The following is a 21,020-nucleotide window of genomic DNA, read 5'->3' on the forward strand; positions in this document are numbered from 1 at the left end:
CACACACACACACACACACACACACACACACACACACACACACACACACACACACACACACACACACACACACACACACACACACACACACACACACACACACACACACCACAATACATTTATAAGCTTGTTGATACTCTCCCCAATGGGTACACACTGATAGAATCAATGTTGTTTCCACGTAATTTCCATGAAATTACATTGAACCAATGTGGAATAAACATTATTAAATTGACATCTGTGCCCAGTGGGTCTTCGCTAATGAAACACGAACCCTCAAGGCAGAACAATGCCTCTTTGTTTGTAGGCCTAAAACAATTTCTTTAACAAATAAGAAAAAAAAACATGTTTCAAAATTGCACAGTACAACTGATATTAAGTAACACTCTTTCCCATCTATTCCCAAAATGCAGACAGATTCACTGACGTACACGAAAAGTTGCCCGACCCAGCAATGTCCCACTGCCCCATTAGAGAGTGTGGCTCTGAGACAAGGGGAGAGAGAGGGATGATACAACCGAAAGGATTTCATCATAAAATCTACATTTAGATGTCATATTATTGTAGACGTGTGTTTCAGTGTGTCATCTGTAAGGTCCTTATGGTCTGTGCAGTTGACAGATATAAAGGAGTGGAGGCATCCCCACATGAATGCCTATATGAAAAAATATGTTGTGCTATTTTTTAAACCCTTGAGGCAGTCCTGCCTTGCCAAGGAACACTGGCAGACACTGTGACGGAGGCAGACACTGTGACGGAGGAGAGAAGAGGGAGAAAAGAAGAGATGAGAATTTGGGGGGTACAATTTCCTCACACCTCAACTGCTTTCTCTAAAACTGGGGGAACATGAACTGAGGGGAAATATTTGAGAAAGGTAAACAAAATACTTTTGGAACAAGCACAGATAAAAATCCAACAATCCAGGAGGCCCAAACAAAGTGTGGCACTAAATACAAAAGGGAACATTATTATTCAGCTCAGAGAAGAATAACACATGTTTTTATTTATTTAACTAGGCAAGTCAGTTAAGAACAAATTCTTATTTACAATGATGGGCTACTGGGGAACAGTGGGTTAACTGCCTTGTTCAGGGGCAGAATGACAGATTTTTACCTTGTCAGCTCAGGCATTCGATCCAGCAACCTTTCAGTTACTGGCCCAACACTCTAACCACTAGGCTACCTGCCGCCCCATGAACCACAGGCTTTCACAGATTAACAGCCGGACCAACTTTCTCGAGCTTTGGACTGAGTCAGGGGATTTGACTCTACAGAAACAACCCTTCTGCAGTTTGGTGCTGGATATACGTTGGTGTCTCCTCTCTCTGTAAGTTTCTAATAAGAAATTGCTTTGTCTGTGTTTGACTCGGAGAGCATTTGTGTGTGTGTGTGTGTGTGCTTGCTGTAGGATGCAGGTGCTATGGCCTGGGTTGGGGTGTGGTTGTGTGTGTCTGTGTGAGTGTGTGTGTTAGTCCGATCCTTGGGGTGCCTCTCCAGCACCGTAGCTGGCTGCGTCTAGAGGAGAACCAGGAGAGGACGGAGGGGGAGTGGCCGTGGGAGGGGAGAACCAGAACTTAAGTGTGTGTGTGAGGCACATGGTTCTGTGTGTGGCTCTGATGGATGTACCTACCCCAACCTGTGTCAGCTGAGAGAGGCAGCCAGCCGGAAAGGGACCACTCTGAGGCTCACTGGACAGGGACCATGCTACTCTGGTGACTATAATCAATTATTATTATAGCATCAGTCAGGTAGAAGCTATTGGACCATGAATACAGTATAGAAATTGTTGCTGTTACATGGTTTATAGGTTTATAACTTAGCGCTTAAATATAGATCCTATTTTTTAAATTCACTACATTATTACATTTCTGAAAAGCCATGTGGATATGTTGTGTCAAAACAGCCCGAATGTAAGCTCATATGTCTATATGCCGTTCCTCTCTTGCACAGCCCCTCGCATCTCCAGAGCCCCCAGAGACCTGTCCAACTACACTGGGAACAACATCGCGTTAGAGCCCCCAGAGACCTGTCCAACTACACTGGGAACAACACCGCGTTAGAGCCCCTAGAGACCTGTCCAACTATACTGGGAACAACATCGCGTAAGAGCCCCTAGAGACCTGTCCAACTATACTGGGAACAACATCGCGTTAGAGCCCCTAGAGACCTGTCCAACTATACTGGGAACGACATTGTGTTAGAGCCCCCAGAGACCTGTCCAACTATACTGGGAACAACATCGCGTTAGAGCCCCTAGAGACCTGTCCAACTATACTGGGAACAACATCGTGTTAGAGCCCCCAAAGACCTGTCCAACTATACTGGGAACAACATCTCGTTAGAGCCCCTAGAGACCTGTCCAACTATACTGGGAACAACACCGCGTTAGAGCCCCTAGAGACCTGTCCAACTATACTGGGAACGACATTGTGTTAGAGCCTCCAGAGACCAGTCCAACTATACTGGGAACAACATTGCGTTAGAGCCCCTAGAGACCTGTCCAACTACACTGGGAACAACATCGCGTTAGAGCCCCTAGAGACCTGTCCAACTATACTGGGAAAAACATCGCGTTAGAGCCCCTAGAGACCTGTCCAACTACACTGGGAACGACATTGTGTTAGAGCCTCCAGAGACCTGTCCAACTATACTGGGAACAACATCGCGTTAGAGCCCCTAGAGACCTGTCCAACTACACTGGGAACGACTTTGTGTTAGAGCCCCCAGAGACCTGTCCAACTATACTGGGAACAACATCGCGTTAGAGCCCCTAGAGACCAGTCCAACTACACTGGGAACAACATCACGTTAGAGCCCCTAGAGACCAGTCCAACTACACTGGGAAAAACATTGCGTTAGAGCCCCTAGAGACCTGTCCAACTATACTGGGAACAACATCGCGTTAGAGCCCCTAGAGACATGTCCAACTATACTGGGAACAACATCGTGTTAGAGCCCCCAAAGACCTGTCCAACTACACTGGGAACGAGTTCTTGTTAAAGCCCTCAGAGACCTGTCCAACTACACTGGGAATGACATCTTGTTAGAGCCCCCAAGAGACCTGTCCAACTACACTTGGGAATGACATTGTGTTAGAGCCCCCAGACACCTGTCCAACTACACTTGGGAACGACATTGTGTTTGGCTGTAAGGTCTCTGCATTACAGCCAGGAGTGTTAGAGCCCTGAGAGATCTGTCTTCCCATTACCGCCTCTATTCTCCCAACCTTTATTGACACTCTCATCTCTGAAGGGACCAACCGGAGCTAAGAGTTTTGGAAAAGCGTTCCAGGTGAATCTGGTTGAGAGAATACCAAGAGTGTGCAAAGCTGTCATCAAGGCAAACGGTGGCTATTTGAAGAATCTCAAATATAAAATATTATAATATTATTTTGGTTACTACATGATTACATGTGTGTTATTTCATAGTTTCGATGTCTTCACTATTATTCTACAATGTTAGAAAATAGTAAAAATAAAGAAAAACCCTTGAATGAGTAGGTGTTCTAAACTTTTGACCGGTAGTGTACACAGTCTCTACCTGGCTGCAGATACAGAATCTCCATCTCTCAGATGCAGGGATCTACTTCTGCATCTCCCACAATGCACTGTGGGAGACATCTGCGTCCACCCGTCTCACAACGCTCAGACAGGGTGAGTCAGAGCTGCAGATACTAACCATAAGGGACTCAATATGTAAGAAAGGATGTTTTTCCAGTCAAACACTGACCTTTGACATGTTTTGATATGTATCTCCATCAGAGCTGAGGGTTCTGAAAGGCCGTCTGGACGAGGAGGAGGATGAGGGGAATTACTATGATGATATTGAGGAAGGCAGCGATGACAGGCGGACAGAATCTGGAGACTAGCTGGTGAGCTGTGGGTCTATACAACAACAACAGTGTTTAACTTACAGAAGAATGTAACAAACTGACCAAAGGGGAAGTGTTAGGTGGAGCATGTCGTCTAGAGCATGACATTTCTGAACAAAATGTTATCATACTTAAAAGAATACCACATATCAATGGACTAGTTTGTATTTTAGTGCATCATACACTGTCGTTAACTATTTGTATGTTTTTATGTCATTATTTGCAACATGCCGTTGAATTGCAACATTTTCAATTTGCTTGCACTCTGCATGTTGTTCCAAATCACAGCAGTAGAGGGTGCAATGCCCACTGGGAGTCTGTAAATACTTGCATGGTCCAAAAGAAATCACTGGTCCCTTCACATAGAGAGAGAATAAGAGAGCGAGAGTCTATCTGAAAGACTGAAATATGTGACCATCCAGAGGGACTGTCTGTGTGTGTCTGTGTGTGTGTGTGTGTGTGTGTGTGTGTGTGTGTGTGTGTGTGTGTGTGTGTGTGTGTGTGTGTGTGTGTGTGTGTGTGTGTGTGTGTGTGTGTGTGTGTGTGTGTGTGTGTGTGTGCGTGCGTGTGTGTGTATGTGTGCCTCTCCCTGCCCGAGTGCTTGTTAATCCTCTCCTCTCTTCAGCTCATCCACTGGTCCCTGCTGGATATAGAGGCTCCATATGAATGGCAGCCTGCATTAGCACTGAGAACCTTTCACAGCAGTCTGTGTTAGTCAATGCTGATTAGAGATTAGAAACCTGTGGGGAGACACAGTCTATCCAATCTTAACTCTCTCTCTTCCCTCCATCTCTCCTTCCTTCCTTGCTCTCTCTCGCCCCCTCTATTTCTCACACATGTATTCCTTCCCTCTCTTTGTCTTCCCATTACCGCCTCCATTCTCCTAACCTTTATTGACACTCATCTCTGAAGGAACCAACCGGAACTAAAAGTTCCTTTCATTTGGCATGCTAATTGATGATGTCATGAGACGTTTCCTCATAGTGTGGAGGCTTCCCTTCTGCTAATTACCTTGCACAAACTAGAATCTGATATAACGGATATGAGTCACAAATACAATTATTATAGGCTAACAAATACAGATTGAGATGCTGAGGATGAGTGACAGACTGAGAGCAAGAGAAAAAACAGAGAGAGAGAGAGAGAGAGAGAGAGAGAGAGAGAGAGCGAGAGAGAGAGAGCGAGAGAGAGAGAGAATTTCACGGTAAGGTCTACACCTGTTGTATACGGCGCATGTGACAAATAACATTTTACTTGAAGATAGTTGTCAATTGCAGGACAAAACTTACACACACACACACACACACACACACACACACACACACACACACACACACACACACACACACACACACACACACACACACACACACACACACACACACACACACACACACACACACACACACACACACACGCGCGCGCACACGCACGCACACACGCACACACACACACTCCATTCCCTCAGATGCGGTAATGTCAATACTGTGGTAATTATCCTCATTAGTGGCAGCAGCAGTAGAGAGCTCAGTGTGGCTAGTCCTTCAGACTCCACCCCAACCATCTCTCTCATTAGATCTCCCTTGACTGATGTACAATAATACTCATCTGTGCCATATAACTTATAGTAATACACTCATAGAGCTACTTGGCCAGCTGAATTGCATATTTTGGGATGAATATCTTTGAATTGAACTAATATATCTACACCCAACAACTGTAATGTTGGGGCGGCAGGGTAGCCTAGTGGTTAGAGTGTTGGACTAGTAACCGGAAGGTTGCAAGTTCAAACCCCCGAGCTGACAAGGTACAAATCTGTCGTTCTGCCCCTGAACAGGCAGTTAACCCACTGTTCCTAGGCTATCATTGAAAATAAGAATTTGTTCTTAACTGACTTGCCTTGTAAATAAAATTTAAAAAATGTTATCGATGCCTTTAACCATCGGCCTGAATGCCCATCTGTTTAATGAAGCTTGGTGTGGAACAGGAGTGGTCTGAGAGGAAACAGTGGTAGCAGAAGGGGATGTGGTGTAGTGGGTACTGTCGTTACAGTTTGTTTTAATCGCTGTGGTACTGTTTTCACACGTTTTCACAACTCTTAGAACAAAACTCCAAACTGGTCACACTTGACTAGTCTTGTTTTCATCAGACCAGAGAATCTTGTTTCTCATGGTCTGAGTCCTTTAGGTGCCTTTTGGAAAACTCCAAGCGGGCTGTCATGTGCCTTTTACTGAGGTGTGTCTTCCATCATCACAGAGAAACTCTGGAGCTCTGTCAGAGTAACCACTGGGTTCTTGGTCACCTCCCTGACCAAGGCCCTTCTCCCCCGACTGCTCAGTTTGGCCGGGCGGCCAGCTCTAGAAAGAGTGGTTCCAAACTTCTTCCATTTAAGATTGATGGAGGCCACTGTGTTCTTGGGGACCTTCAATGGTGCAGAAATGTTTTCAATTCCTTTGACCTCATGGCTTGGTTTTTGCTCTGACATTCACTGTCAACTGTGGGACCTTATATAGACAGGTGTGTGCCTCTCCAAATCATCTCCAATAAATTGAATTAATTTTTTATACATTTGCTATAAATAGATTTTTTTTTTAAATAGATTTGCTAAAAAGTCTAAAAACCTGTTTTTGCTTTGTCATTATGGGGTATTTGTCACGACTTCTGCCAAAGTCGTTCCCTCTCCTTGTTCAGGCGGTGTTCGGGGATCGACGTCACCGACTTTCTAGCCATCGTTGATCCATTTTTCATTTTCCATTGGTTTTGTCTTGTCTTCCTTCACACCTGGTTCCAATCCCATCAATTACATGTTGTGTATTTAACCCTCTGTATCCCCTCATGTCCTTGTCGGTGATTGTTTGATTGTATGTTATGTTCTGGTGTGCGACAGGTTTTGTGCCCACTGTTATTATTTTGTATATTTTGGTCTTCTGAGTTTTGTGAGCACTTATGAAAGGACTCCGTTAATACCAAGTTCATTCTCCTGGGCCTGACTTTACTGCCACCAGCATACACCCATTACAGTATTGTGTGTAGATTGATAAGGATTTTTTTTTATTTAATACATTTTAGAATAAGGCTGTGACCTAACAAAATGTGAAAAAAGTCAAGGGGTCTGAATACTTTCCGAATGCACTGTATGTCTTTGTTGATGAAGATGATTCCTCGGGGCCGTGTGCGGAACCTCATTGGCCAACGGGCGATTGTCCAAGTGCCTGGACAAAGTTCAAGTGCCTGGACACATATCCATGCGCGCAGCTATCTCTGAAGATGGTGTGGTAGTACGTAGGCCATTACTTGTATCCTACAAAGCTGCACACCTCATTGTGTTTCTCAATGAAACTGCGCAGGCCTAACAAGGGGAAGGATTAACTTATGTCATTGTGTGGTAGAATGTCAGGTTCCACAATGCAGAGGTGGTTCAGGCATGGTTACGGGCCCATCCTCAATTCGTGACCCTATACAGTACATGCCCCAAAACTCTCCTTCCTCAACCGTATTGAGGATTTCTTTGCAGCATGGATGTGGAAGTTGTACGATCACCATCCCCTTGAGCGTGCCACCCTTTCTATTGACAATGGATGAGGCATGCGACAACATCAATGCAGACCAATGTCAAGCTTGGATTCACCATGCCAAAATATTTTTCCCGAGGTGCATGAACAATTCACTGTGATTTGGATGAGAATTTATGGCCAAATGCACAAAACCCCGTTTGATGCAAATTAACGCTTGCTAAACGTTATGTTTCATTTTCATTCATTTCATTTGTTCCATTTCATTTCTTCCGTTTGATTACAGACAGTACACCTATGTTTTTTTGCATGACTGATTGTTGAGGATGTCTTCATTGACCACACCCTTGACCACGCATTTCTGTCAATTTTGTTGGGGAAATGTAAGTGTATTGCCTAATGTGAAAACTGTGTAATCTACTGTAACTTACAGAACTGTAGCATGTTACTATCAGCACTTCTAAGGTCCATTTGAAACACGTATCTTGCATTGCTTGCTATTGCATTAACTAGTAGTTAAAACGACTCAATGAAAAAGATACTGTATCATTATATTGTGATCTGGTGATTAAACCAATCTTCTCATTACATTTCACAATAAACGTATATGTTGAATCAATGGTTATGTGGTGAGAGATGTTTACAATCCAAATGAATGCACAATGAGAGGTTTTTAATGAAAGACAAGTGTGACCAGTTTGGAGTTTTGTACTGAGTTATGGAAATGTACCACAGTGAATGCAATCCAGTAATGGCTAATAACAGTAAAGCTAATACTTAAAATGCCAAATAACATCTGTAATTCATGTATTATAAACAAGAAACAAGAATACATGTAAAAAAAAAGCTATCTCTAAGGGTGTGTATACATTCTTACCTCCTAAAAATGTCAAAGCTGTGTGTGTAAGTGACTGTGTGTGTAGTGTGTGTGTGTGTGTGTGTGTGTGTGTGTGTGTGTGTGTGTGTGTGTGTGTGTCTCCTTGCATGTGTGTATTTACAGAATCTGAGTGTCTGTTTGTCTGTGGATCAGCCATTTACAATCTCACAGATCCACATAAATTCTGTGTTGCATGCTAGGTCATTCCAGTTCTTCAATGCAGGCTGGGTATGGTAATAAAGGCTGACACAGTCCTCTCCATTCACAGCTCGATCATTAGGCTCTTCAGTAGACCAAAACCTACAAACCATACTGATGTTACATTTCAACTCATCCCAAATCATGTGTTAAAAATACTTTGACCATGCCGGAGTCTGGTCAAGCAATGGTTTTATAATACATTTAGAAATGATGTTATGAGAAACCGTTAGGATCTCTTACGCTGTGGTCAGTGGGGTTCCGTCCACCCATTTCCAGGTCCCCTCAGAATCCTTGTCAGTCAGACCTATCCAGGGCTTGGTGTTCAGTTAACTGATAAACACCTTGGAAGAAAGAAAGCAACAGTTACGTCACGATACTGAATGCAGGGAGTTTTGATGAGACCTGTAGCCTGAGGATCATTGGTTTGAACCTTGAAGGTCTGAACTGACAACAGGCAATCTCTCTCTCTCTCTCCATCTCTCTCTCTCTCTCTCTCTCTCTCTCTCTCTCTCTCTCTCTCTCTCTCTCTCTCTCTCTCTCTCTCTCACTCATTCACTCACTCACTCACTCACTCACTCACTCACTCACTCACTCACTCACTCACTCACTCACTCACTCACTCACCTGTTCCTCTTCGCTGTTTATGACTGCCAGGTCTGCTCCTCTTTTCAGACAGTCCTGTCTGCTGTCTTCCCAAGTTTTATAGTCGTTGGAGATGTAGTACAAGCTGGTGTTAAACGTCCTCCATTCTTTCACACAGAGATTTTTTATTTTATTTATTTATTTTACCTTTATTTAACCAGGTAGGCAAGTTGAGAACAAGTTCTCATTTACAATTGCGACCTGGCCAAGATAAAGCAAAGCAGTTCGACAGATAAAACGACACAGAGTTACACATGGAGTAAAAACAAACATACAGTCAATAATGCAGTATAAACAAGTCTATATACAATGTGAGCAAATGAGGTGAGAAGGGAGGTAAAGGCAAAAAAGGCCATGATGGCAAAGTAAATACAATATAGCAAGTAAAATACTGGAATGGTAGTTTTGCAATGGAAGAATGTGCAAAGTAGAAATAAAAAATAATGGGGTGCAAAGGAGCAAAATAAATAAATAAATTAAAATTAAATACAGTTGGGAAAGAGGTAGTTGTTTGGGCTAAATTATAGGTGGGCTATGTACAGGTGCAGTAATCTGTGAGCTGCTCTGACAGTTGGTGCTTAAAGGTAGTGAGGGAGATAAGTGTTTCCAGTTTCAGAGATTTTTGTAGTTCGTTCCAGTCATTGGCAGCAGAGAACTGGAAGGAGAGGCGGCCAAAGAAAGAATTGGTTTTGGGGGTGACTAGAGAGATATACCTGCTGGAGCGTGTGCTACAGGTGGGAGATGCTATGGTGACCAGCGAGCTGAGATAAGGGGGGACTTAACCTAGCAGGGTCTTGTAGATGACATGGAGCCAGTGGGTTTGGCGACGAGTATGAAGCGAGGGCCAGCCAACGAGAGCGTACAGGTCGCAATGGTGGGTAGTATATGGGGCTTTGGTGATAAAACGGATTGCACTGTGATAGACTGCATCCAATTTGCTGAGTAGGGTATTGGAGGCTATTTTGTAAATGACATCGCCAAAGTCGAGGATTGGTAGGATGGTCAGTTTTACAAGGGTATGTTTGGCAGCATGAGTGAAGGATGCTTTGTTGCGAAATAGGAAGCCAATTCTAGATTTAACTTTGGATTGGAGATGTTTGATATGGGTCTGGAAGGAGAGTTTACAGTCTAACCAGACACCTAAGTATTTGTAGTTGTCCACGTATTCTAAGTCAGAGCCGTCCAGAGTAGTGATGTTGGACAGGCGGGTAGGTGCAGGTAGCGATCGGTTGAAGAGCATGCATTTAGTTTTACTTGTATTTAAGAGCAATTGGAGGCCACGGAAGGAGAGTTGTATGGCATTGAAGCTTGCCTGGAGGGTTGTTAACACAGTGTCCAAAGAAGGGCCGGAAGTATACAGAATGGTGTCGTCTGCGTAGAGGTGGATCAGGGACTCACCAGCAGCAAGAGCGACCTCATTGATGTATACAGAGAAGAGAGTCGGTCCAAGAATTGAACCCTGTGGCACCCCCATAGAGACTGCCAGAGGTCCGGACAGCAGACCCTCCGATTTGACACACTGAACTCTATCAGAGAAGTAGTTGGTGAACCAGGCGAGGCAATCATTTGAGAAACCAAGGCTGTCGAGTCTGCCGATGAGGATATGGTGATTGACAGAGTCGAAAGCCTTGGCCAGATCAATGAATACGGCTGCACAGTAATGTTTCTTATCGATGGCGGTTAAGATATCGTTTAGGACCTTGAGCGTGGCTGAGGTGCACCCATGACCAGCTCTGAAACCGGATTGCATAGCAGAGAAGGTATGGTGAGATTCGAAATGGTCGGTAATCTGTTTGTTGACTTGGCTTTCGAAGACCTTAGAAAGGCACGGTAGGATAGATATAGGTCTGTAGCAGTTTGGGTCAAGAGTGTCCCCCCCTTTGAAGAGGGGGATGACCGCAGCTGCTTTCCAATCTTTGGGAATCTCAGACGACACGAAAGAGAGGTTGAACAGGCTAGTAATAGGGGTGGCAACAATTTCGGCAGATAATTTTAGAAAGAAAGGGTCCAGATTGTCTAGCCCGGCTGATTTGTAGGGGTCCAGATTTTGCAGCTCTTTCAGAACATCAGCTGAATGGATTTGGGAGAAGGAGAAATGGGGAAGGCTTGGGCGAGTTGCTGTTGGGTGTGCAGTGCTGTTGTCCGGGGTAGGAGTAGCCAGGTGGAAAGCATGGCCAGCCGTAGAAAAATGCTTATTGAAATTCTCAATTATGGTGGATTTATCAGTGGTGACAGTGTTTCCTATCTTCAGTGCAGTGGGCAGCTGGGAGGAGGTGTTCTTATTCTCCATGGACTTTACAGTGTCCCAGAACTTTTTTGAGTTAGTGTTGCAGGAAGCACATTTCTGCTTGAAAAAGCTAGCCTTGGCTTTTCTAACTGCCTGTGTATAATGATTTCTAGCTTCCCTGAACAGCTGCATATCACGGGGGCTGTTCGATGCTAATGCAGAACGCCATAGGATGTTTTTGTGTTGGTTAAGGGCAGTCAGGTCTGGGGAGAACCAAGGGCTATATCTGTTCCTGGTTCTAAATTTCTTAAATGGGGCATGTTTATTTAAGATGGTTAGGAAGGCATTTAAAAAAAATATCCAGGCATCCTCTACTGACGGGATGAGATCAATATCCTTCCAGGATACCCCGGCCAGGTCGATTAGAAAGGCCTGCTCGCAGAAGTGTTTCAGGGAGCGTTTTACAATGATGAGTGGAGGTCGTTTGACCGCTGACCCATTACGGATGCAGGCAATGAGGCAGTGATCGCTGAGATCTTGGTTGAAGACAGCAGAGGTGTATTTAGAGGGGAAGTTGGTTAGGATGATATCTATGAGGGTGCCCGTGTTTAAGGTTTTGGGGAGGTACCTGGTAGGTTCATTGATTATTTGTGTGAGATTGAGGGCATCAAGTTTAGATTGTAGGATGGCTGGGGTGTTAAGCATGTTCCAGTTTAGGTCGCCTAGCAGCACGAACTCTGAAGATAGATGGGGGGCAATCAGTTCACATATGGTGTCCAGAGCACAGCTGGGGGCAGAGGGTGGTCTATAGCAGGCGGCAACGGTGAGAGACTTGTTTTTAGAGAGGTGGATTTTTAAAAGTAGAAGTTCAAATTGTTTGGGTACAGACCTGGATAGTAGGACAGAACTCTGCAGGCTATCTTTGCAGTAGATTGCAACACCGCCCCCTTTGGCAGTTCTATCTTGTCTGAAAATGTTGTAGTTTGGAATTAAAATGTCTGAGTTTTTGGTGGTCTTCCTAAGCCAGGATTCAGACACAGCTAGAACATCCGGGTTGGCAGAGTGTGCTAAAGCAGTGAATAGAACAAACTTAGGGAGGAGGCTTCTAATGTTAACATGCATGAAACCAAGGCTATTACGGTTACAGAAGTCGTCAAAAGAGAGCGCCTGGGGAATAGGAGTGGAGCTAGGCACTGCAGGGCCTGGATTCACCTCTACATCGCCAGAGGAACATAGGAGGAGTAGAATAAGGGTACGGCTAAAAGCTATGAGAATTGGTCGTCTAGAACGTCTGGAACATAGAGTAAAAGGAGGTTTCTGGGGGCGATAAAATAGCATCAAGGTATAATGTACAGACAAATGTATGGTAGGATGTGAATACAGTGGAGGTAAACCTAGGTATTGAGTGATGAAGAGAGAGATATTGTCTCTAGAAACATCGTTGAAACCAGGAGATGTCATTGCATGTGTGGGTGGTGGAACTAATAGGTTGGATAAGGTATAGTGAGCAGGACTAGAGGCTCTACAGTGAAATAAGCCAATAAACACTAACCAGAACAGAAATGGACAAGACATATTGACATTAAGGAGAGGCATGCTTAGTCGAGTGATCAAAAGGGTCCGGTGAGTGGAGAGGTTGGTTGGTGATTTAGACAGCTAGCCAGGGCATCGGTAGCAAGCTAGCATAGGATGGAGGTCTGTTGTTAGCCACCTCCTGCGCTCCGTCAGTAGATTAGTGGGGTTCCGTGTGGTAGAGGGGATCAATCCAAATCACACAACAACAAAAATAAAAACAATAGATATAGTTATAGAGGCCCAAGAAGAAAACATAATAATAATAATAATAAATTAAAACATTTAAAAAAAAAAAAAAAAAAAAAAAAAAAAAATATGTCCGATTGTCTATTCAGATAGCAGCCGGTAAGACAGCTAACGGTTAGCAGGCCGCAGATGGGCGTTCAGGTAACGTCGCGACGGAGGAGCCAGCCGAATAACTCCTTCGGGTAGATAACGTCGGCAGTCCAGTTGTGAAGGCCCGGTGGGGCTCCGCGAAGGCAGCAAACCGGGTCCGGATAGGCGACTGCAGCCCAGGTGCGATTGATGGAACTCAGGAGTGATTGACGGAGCTTGCTAGCTCCGGAACAATTGATGTTTGCTCCGGAATCGACGAAGGCCGATAGTCACACGGATAGCAGCTAGCTAGCTGTGAGATCCGGGCATGAATGTCCAGAGAGCAGTCGAAATCCAGGGACATGGAGAGAAAAATTGGTCCGGTATGCTCCGCTCCGAGCCGCGCTGCGCCGTACAGAACTGGCGATAGACTTTCGAGCCAAAGGATAGCCGATGACCACAAACCGTGGTTAGCTGAACACCAACGACTTGCCAGTAAAGGAGCCAACTAGCTTCTGAACTAGCTTCTGGATTAGCTTCTGGCTAGTTTCAGGCCAGCCTCCTGGAGTTTCTGGCTAGCTTCTTGGAGGATTACAGATCTGAGGTAAATAATACTTTTTTATAAATATACATTGGTGAGGCGGGTTGCAGGAGAGTGTTTTGAAGATGAGTTGATGGAAAATAAAAATAAAATGTATGTGAAAAAGTTGTAAATATATATATATACAGGACACGACAAGATGAGGACAAAAGACGTCTGAACTGCTATGCCACCTTGGATCGATTCAGGAGAAAATATGAAAACATGAAAGTGCTTTCTACCAGCTGGAGTGTGCATGAGCTATTAGCTGATCCAACACACACCAGTGTTAATTTTAGCACTCTTTTTTTTAGATTTAGTTTAATCTTACTAATTTTGACTAAAATATAATTCAGTGTCACTTTTTTGTCATTTGAATAATGATTTAGTCTAGTTATTATCAAAATTATGAAAACAGTGGGCCATTTTAGCTTAATGCCCTTTATTTTTAGTCATATTTTAGTCACATCACATTTTGATTGCTTCATTAGCCTATAGTAAACATAAATCACTGATTTCTATTTGCACAAACATAGCCTTGTACCTTGTACTACCAACTAGCCAACTACCATAGCCTTGTACTACCAACATATTTTTCTGCATAACATTCTATCGCATAATTTTCTTCCCAACATCCAAATTAGTTGTTATTCTAGATTAAAAATCACACCCATTGACAGGTCTCTAACATTTTCCCCAGTGCCACTTTTTCAGTTGGCGTCACTCAATAGAAAATATATTTAGACCAGGGGCTCCCAAACTTTTTCACTCGAGGCCCCCCTTCCAGCATTGGGGAACATCCCGCGTTCTGCTTTAGACTGTGTAATGGACTACTGAGATGGTAGGCTATTCAATAAATATGTTGTTTCTAACATCTAACATGTCCAAGCAGGAATGCATGATTCAAGATATTTTGATGTACAACCTAATCCAGCGACTGTCTTGAATTGTGAGTTGACAATAGGTTATTGTTGTTATATTTCACTGTTAAAATAGAGCTCCATCATTTTCTGAATTTCATTGTTCAAGAGAGATTCATTTGTCTACATCTTTATGTGTACGTACTAATATCATAGGCACATTTATTTTGGGGCTTGTTCACCAATGAGGAAACAAATGAGGAAACAAAAACTCAAACACTAACACTAATTATAACACCCACTGCTAGTAGTCATGCATTAACATATAAAATATAAAACGTTGAAGTTGTAGCCATAGCCGCGGGAAGTAGGGGTGCACCCTTGCTACAGCACCCCCTGATAAATGGCAGTTGCGCAATTGTGCATTTTGCGTGCTTGATATCTTAAAGCCACTTCAAATATCTTGGTTGTGAAATAGTTGCTATTGGGCCTCCCAAGCAGCGCAGCAATCTAAGGCACTGCATTGCTGTGCTTGAGGTGTCACTACAGACCCGGGTTCAATCCCAGGCTGTGCTGCAGCCTCCCGCGACCGGGAGCTCAATAAGGCGGCGCACAATTGGCCCAGCGTCGTCCAGGATAGGGGAGGGTTTGGCCGGCCGGGATGTCCTTGTCCCATCGCGCTCTAGTGACTCCCTGTGGCGGGCCTGGCGCATGCACGCTGACTTCGGTCGCAAGTTGTACAATGTTTCCTCCAACACATTGGCGCAGCTGGCTTCCGGGTTAAGCGAGCAGTGTGTTTAAGCGAGCAGTGTGTCAAGAAGCAGTGCGGCTTGGCAGGGTTGTGTTTCCGAGGAGGCATGGCTCTCAACCGTCGCCTATCCCAAGTCCGTACGGGAGTTGCAACAATAGGACAGACTGTAACTACCAATTGGGGAGAAAAATGGGTAAAAAGAAAAAGATATATATACAGTTGAAGTAGGAAGTTAACATACACCTTAGCCAAATACATTTGAACTCAGTTTTTCACAATTCCTGACATTTAATCAGAGTAAAAATTCCCTGTCTTAGGTCAGTTAGGATCACCACTTTATTTTAAGAATGTGAAATGTCAGAATAATAATACAGAGATTGATTTATTTCATCACATTCCCAGTGGTCAGACTTTTACATACACTCAATTAGTATTTGGTAGCAAAGCCTTTAAATTGTTTAACTTGGGTCAAACATTTTGGGTAGCCTTCCACAAGCTTCCCACAATAAGTTGGGTGAATTTTGGCTCATTCCTCCTGATAGAGCTGGTGTAACTGAGTCAGCCATTTTGCCACTTTGGAAATATGCTTGGGGTCATTGTCCATTTGGAAGACCCATTTGCGAGCAAGCTTTAACTTCCTGACTGATGTCTTGAGATGTTGCTTCAATATATCCACGTAATTTTCCTACCTCATGATGCCATCTATTTTGTGAAGTGCACCAGTCCCTCCTGCAGCAAAGCACCCCCACAACATGATGCTGCCACCCCCGTGCTTCACGGTTGAGATGGTGTTCTTCGGCTTGCAAGCCTCCCCCTTTTTCCTCCAAACATAACAATAGTCATTATGGCCAAACAGTTCTATTTTTGTTTCATCAGACCAGAGGACATTTCTCCAAAAGTACGATCTTTATCCCCATGTGCAGTTGCAAACCGTAGTCAGTCTTTTTCATGGCGGTTTTGGAGCAGGGGCTTCTTCCTTGCTGATCGGCCTTTCCGGTTATGTCGATATAGGACTCGTTTTACTGTGGATATAGATACTTTTGTACCTGTTTCCTCCAGCATCTTCACAAGGTCCTTTGCTGTTGTTCTGGCATTGAATTGCACTTTTTGCACCAAAGTACGTTCATCTCTAGGAGACAGAACACATCTCCTTCCTGAGCAGCATGACGGCTGCGTGTTCCCATGGTGTTTATACTTGCGTACTATTGTTTGTACAGATTAACATGGTACCTTCAGGCATTTGGAAATTGCTCCCAAGGGTGAACCAGACTTGTGGAGGTCTACAATTTATTTTCTGTGGTCTTCGCTAATTTATTTGGATTTTTCCATGATGTCAAGCAAAGAGGCACTGAGTTTGAAGGTAGGCCTTGAAATACATCCACAGGTACACCTCCAATTGACTCAAATGATGTCAATTAGCAAATCCGAAACTTGTTCCCCATTTTGTTGCCTGAATTAAAAAAAGAATTCTCAACATACCCCATAATGACAAAGATATGGCTTTTTCTTTGCAACTCTGCCTAGAAGGCCAGCATCCTGGAGTCGCCTCTTCACTGTTGACGTTGAGACTGGTGTTATGTGGGTACATTTTAATGAGGCTGCCAGTTGAGGACTTGTGAGGTGTCTGTTTCTCAAACTAGACACTCTAATGTACTTGTACTCTTGCTCAGTTGTGCACTGGGGCCTCCAACTCCTCCTTCTATTCTGGTTAGAGCCAGTTTTTGCTGTTCTGTGATGGGAGTAGTACCCAGCGTTGTACGAGATCTTCAGTTTCTTGGCAATTTCTCGCATGGAATAGCATTCATTTCTCTGAACATGAATAGACTGACAAGTTTCAGAAGAAAGGTCTTTAACACTGACACACACACACACACTTGACACTTTATTACTCACCCAGCTCAGTGAACTTGTCTCTCTCTTTAGTCAGGTTGTTGTAACTGATCTGTAGATGTTTTTTCTCTTCAGTCAGGTTGTTGTAACTGGTCTGTAGCTGTTTTTTCTCTTCAGTGAGGTTGTTGTAACTGATCTGTAGCTGTTTTTTCTCTTCAGTAAGGTTGTTGTAACTGGTCTCTAACCATTTTATCTGTTCCTCCAAGAAGTTAGCTGGAATAAGACAGAGAAGCTGTGGTTGAGTTTGCTGAAAGAAGCTGTGTGTTTCTTATTTCATCAATGGACAGAACATATGCTTTTTATTTGAGAATTTCAGAAAGGTTACATTACACATTACTGTCCTGCTTAATGAATCTGTATATTTTAATGTCTTAATTTTGCTATCTAGCTATAGAGTGTATCATTCTAAAAGCGCACTATAAACAGAAGTAATTAAACTCACAGTGGGCAAGATGCAAGGAGATGTTCAGAGTGACTTGCAGAACACACATCAGCCCAAAGCTGACACCAACCAGTATATAGAGCATTTTACCTGCAGGACCTGAGGACCAACACACATTTAACCTGGCTGCGCCCCAAATTGCACCCTATTCTCTATGTAGTACACTACTTTTTACCAGGGCACATAGGGCTTGGGTCAAAAGTAATTCACCACATATGGGATATGGTGACATTTGGGGACACAGCCCCTGTATCAGTGAACATGGTTGGAGTGGAGTTACTGACTTCAAAAACTCATAGGTCCGGTTTCCCAGACCCAGATTATACCTAGTATTTCACCTAAAAAACAAAGGATATTCACATTTTTAATCCAGGTCTTTAAATCTGTGTCTGGGCAACCAGCCCATGGTTTTTAGTCTTCATTTATTTTTGACAATGAAATCAATACTGACACAAATACAAGGAAAAGAAGAAAGAGCAGCGATGTATCGGAAAATATTACAACGCACATCCATTTTACAATGCTAGCGAATCTGGACCAAAGAAAGCTTTGGGGATGCAAGGACTGTGGTTCAAACATTTCACCTTCCCATTTTAGCAGCCAACAAACACAATTTTGTAGGCTAAAGTGCAATTGCTCTCTTACCCGATTTTTGGACTGCCTCCGTTTTTTTTGCTCTGTTTATCTTCATATTGAAGTAGTTTGCCGAATCCTCAGAAAGGTTTGTTTCAACCTCAATGATTTCAGAATCCCCTGCACTGACAGACACGGCCATCCTTGTTATCTTGGTTTGTGTGTATCTGAATGTTACAGTGTGTTTCTCTACACTGAAATGTACAGCTCTGTGTGTGTGAGTTTTAACCCATCTAAATGCAGGAAGCTGACATATCAGACCGAACTCAGTGCACGTAGGCTTAGCCTACAAGGTTTAGGATTAGATTTACCATGAGATGAGGCTGAAATGAGTTGTGTGATATTTAACTTTAGAATTTGATTGTACAGCGTATACTGACTGAACAGTGATCATTAGTGTGTCCAACATCTACACACATTGAACTTATTCTGAAAAAACAATCTAACACAAGGGGACACAGTTCTACAATGACAAGTCTTTGGTACAGTCACTCCCTTGCCATAGAGAGGTTTTTATTCTCTATTTTGGTTAGGCCAGGATGTGACTAGGGTGGGAATTCTATGTTAATTTTCTATGTTTTGGATTTCTTTGTTGTTTGGCGGTGTGGTTCTCAATCAGAGGCAGCTGTCTATCGTTGTCTCTGATTGAGAACCATACTTAGGTAGCCTTTTCCCACCTGAGTTTTGTGGGTAGTTAATTTCTGTTTAGTGTGTTTTGCACCTGATGGAACTGTTTTGTTGTTCTTTTGTTGCTTGTTGTATAGTGTTCAGCTTTACCATTAAAATGATGAACGTTGTCTCCCTGTCTGGATTGACGCCACCCCTTGGGTTTTGCTGTGGCAGAGATCTTTGTGGGCTATACTCGGCCTTGTCTCAGGATGGTAAGTTGGTGGTTGAAGATATCCCTCCAGTAGTGTGGGGGCTGTGCTTTGGCAAAGTGGGTGGGGTTATATCCTTCCTGTTTGGCCCTGTCTGGGGGTATCATTGGATGGGGCCACAGTGTCTCCTGACCCCTCCTGTCTCAGCCGGCAGTATTTATGCTGCAGTAGTTTGTGTCGGGGGGCTAGGGTCAGTTATATCTGGAGTATTTCTCCTGTCTTATCCGGTGTCCTGTGTGAATTTAAGTATGCTCTCTCTAATTCTCTCTCTCGGAGGACCTGAGCCCTAGGACCATGCCTCAGGACTACCTGGCATGATGACTAATTGCTGTCCCCAGTCCACCTGGCCGTGCCACTGCTCCAGTTTCAACTGTTCTGCCTGCGGCTATGGAACCCTGACCTGTTCACCGGACGTGCTACCTGTCCCAGACCTGCTGTTTTCAATTCTCTAGAGACACTCTCAATGATCGGCTATGAAAAGCCAACTGACATTTACTCCTGAGGTGCTGACCTGTTGCACCCTCGACAACTACTGTGATTATTATTTGACTATGCTGGTCATTTATGAACATTTGAACATCTTGGCCATGTTCTGTTATCAACTCCACCCGGCATAGCCAGAAGAGGACTGGCCACCCCTCATAGCCTGGTTCCTCTCTAGGTTTCTTCCTAGGTTTTGGCCTTTTCTAGGGAGTTTTTCCTAGCCACTGTGCTTCAACACCTGCATTGCTTGCTGTTTGGGGTTTTAGGCTGGGTTTCTGTACAGCACTTTGAGATATCAGCTGATGTAAGAAGGCTATATAAAGAAAGATATATAAATTAATTCGATTTTGATTTAAGTTTTGTTTTTACGTCTTTTACTTTCGGGTTTTGTACACCAGCTTCAAACAACATATTTCACAGCGGTGTAGATGGTACAATGATTCTTCTCTACACTATCGCTTGCTCCTTTTGTCATGTAAACTGAAATTAGGCAAACTACTAGAATTTTAGCAACCAGGAAAGGGCAGAGCAATTTCTGCATATTGCACCTTTAAAGCCGGCACTCTTTTATTCTCCAACCTTAGCATCAGGATTGGTCATTTAGTTGTCTTTAATGAGCTCGCTTATGCAGGGGTGGAATATCTGAGGTTTGTTCTTAAAACATGTGCAAATTTCAGTAAGCACTAGAGTGGATATTTAAGACCATCAGAAAGCTGGTCTTATGGTTGGTTATGGCATGGATTTTGACAATGGAAGTGCAGTCTATCCAGCTGTGATGCACAGTGCCCATATGCACTCAACTTCCGGCGCCGACAGAGATGGCTGCCTCGCTTCGCGTTCCTAGGAAACTATGCAGTATTTTTTTTTTTTCAGTTTTATTACATACAGTCGGGAGGAACTACTGGATATAAGAGCAACGTCAACTCGCCATCATTACGACCAGGAATATGACTTTCCCGAAGCGGATCCTATGTTTTGCCCAGGACAATGGATCGGATCCCAGCCAGCGAACCAAAACGACGCCGTAAACGGGGCAGACGAAGCGGTCTTCTGGTCAGGCTCCGGAGACGGGCACATCGTGCACCACTCCCGAGCATACTACTCGCCAATGTCCAGTCTCTTGACAAGGTTGATGAAATCCGAGCAAGAGTAGCATTCCAGAGAGACATAAGAGACTGTAACGTTCTTTGCTCCACGGAAACATGGCTCAATCGGAGTCGGTACAGCCACCTGGTTCCTTCACGCATCACGCGGACAGAAACAAGCATCTTTCTGGTAAGAAGA

The 21,020-nt window shown here is 43.8% G+C and overlaps 1 protein-coding gene across 2 annotated transcripts; it reads right to left on the reverse strand.

The window, feature by feature from the left end:
• Positions 1-8,040: 8,040 nt before the first annotated feature.
• LOC109893774 (C-type lectin domain family 4 member M-like) lies at positions 8,041-18,605 on the reverse strand. 2 transcript variants are annotated; one of them, XM_031829049.1, is made up of 6 exons: positions 18,388-18,595; positions 17,743-17,841; positions 17,304-17,513; positions 9,085-9,209; positions 8,701-8,801; positions 8,041-8,559 (listed from the first exon to the last, which is right to left on the reverse strand). In XM_031829049.1, exons 1-5 carry the CDS (start codon positions 18,515-18,517, stop codon positions 8,787-8,789), a joined length of 579 nt encoding a protein of 192 aa, XP_031684909.1. In that variant the 5' UTR covers positions 18,518-18,595; the 3' UTR covers positions 8,041-8,559; positions 8,701-8,786. The 2 variants fall into 2 exon arrangements, with proteins under 2 accessions (XP_031684909.1, XP_031684908.1); XM_031829048.1 differs by lacking the exons at positions 8,041-8,559; positions 8,701-8,801; positions 9,085-9,209 and adding an exon at positions 13,931-15,580 and having other exon boundaries at positions 18,388-18,605.
• Positions 18,606-21,020: the final 2,415 nt, after the last annotated feature.

The sequence above is a fragment of the Oncorhynchus kisutch genome, linkage group LG7, assembly GCF_002021735.2.
Source record: "Oncorhynchus kisutch isolate 150728-3 linkage group LG7, Okis_V2, whole genome shotgun sequence".
In the NCBI taxonomy this organism is placed as follows: domain Eukaryota; kingdom Metazoa; phylum Chordata; class Actinopteri; order Salmoniformes; family Salmonidae; genus Oncorhynchus; species Oncorhynchus kisutch.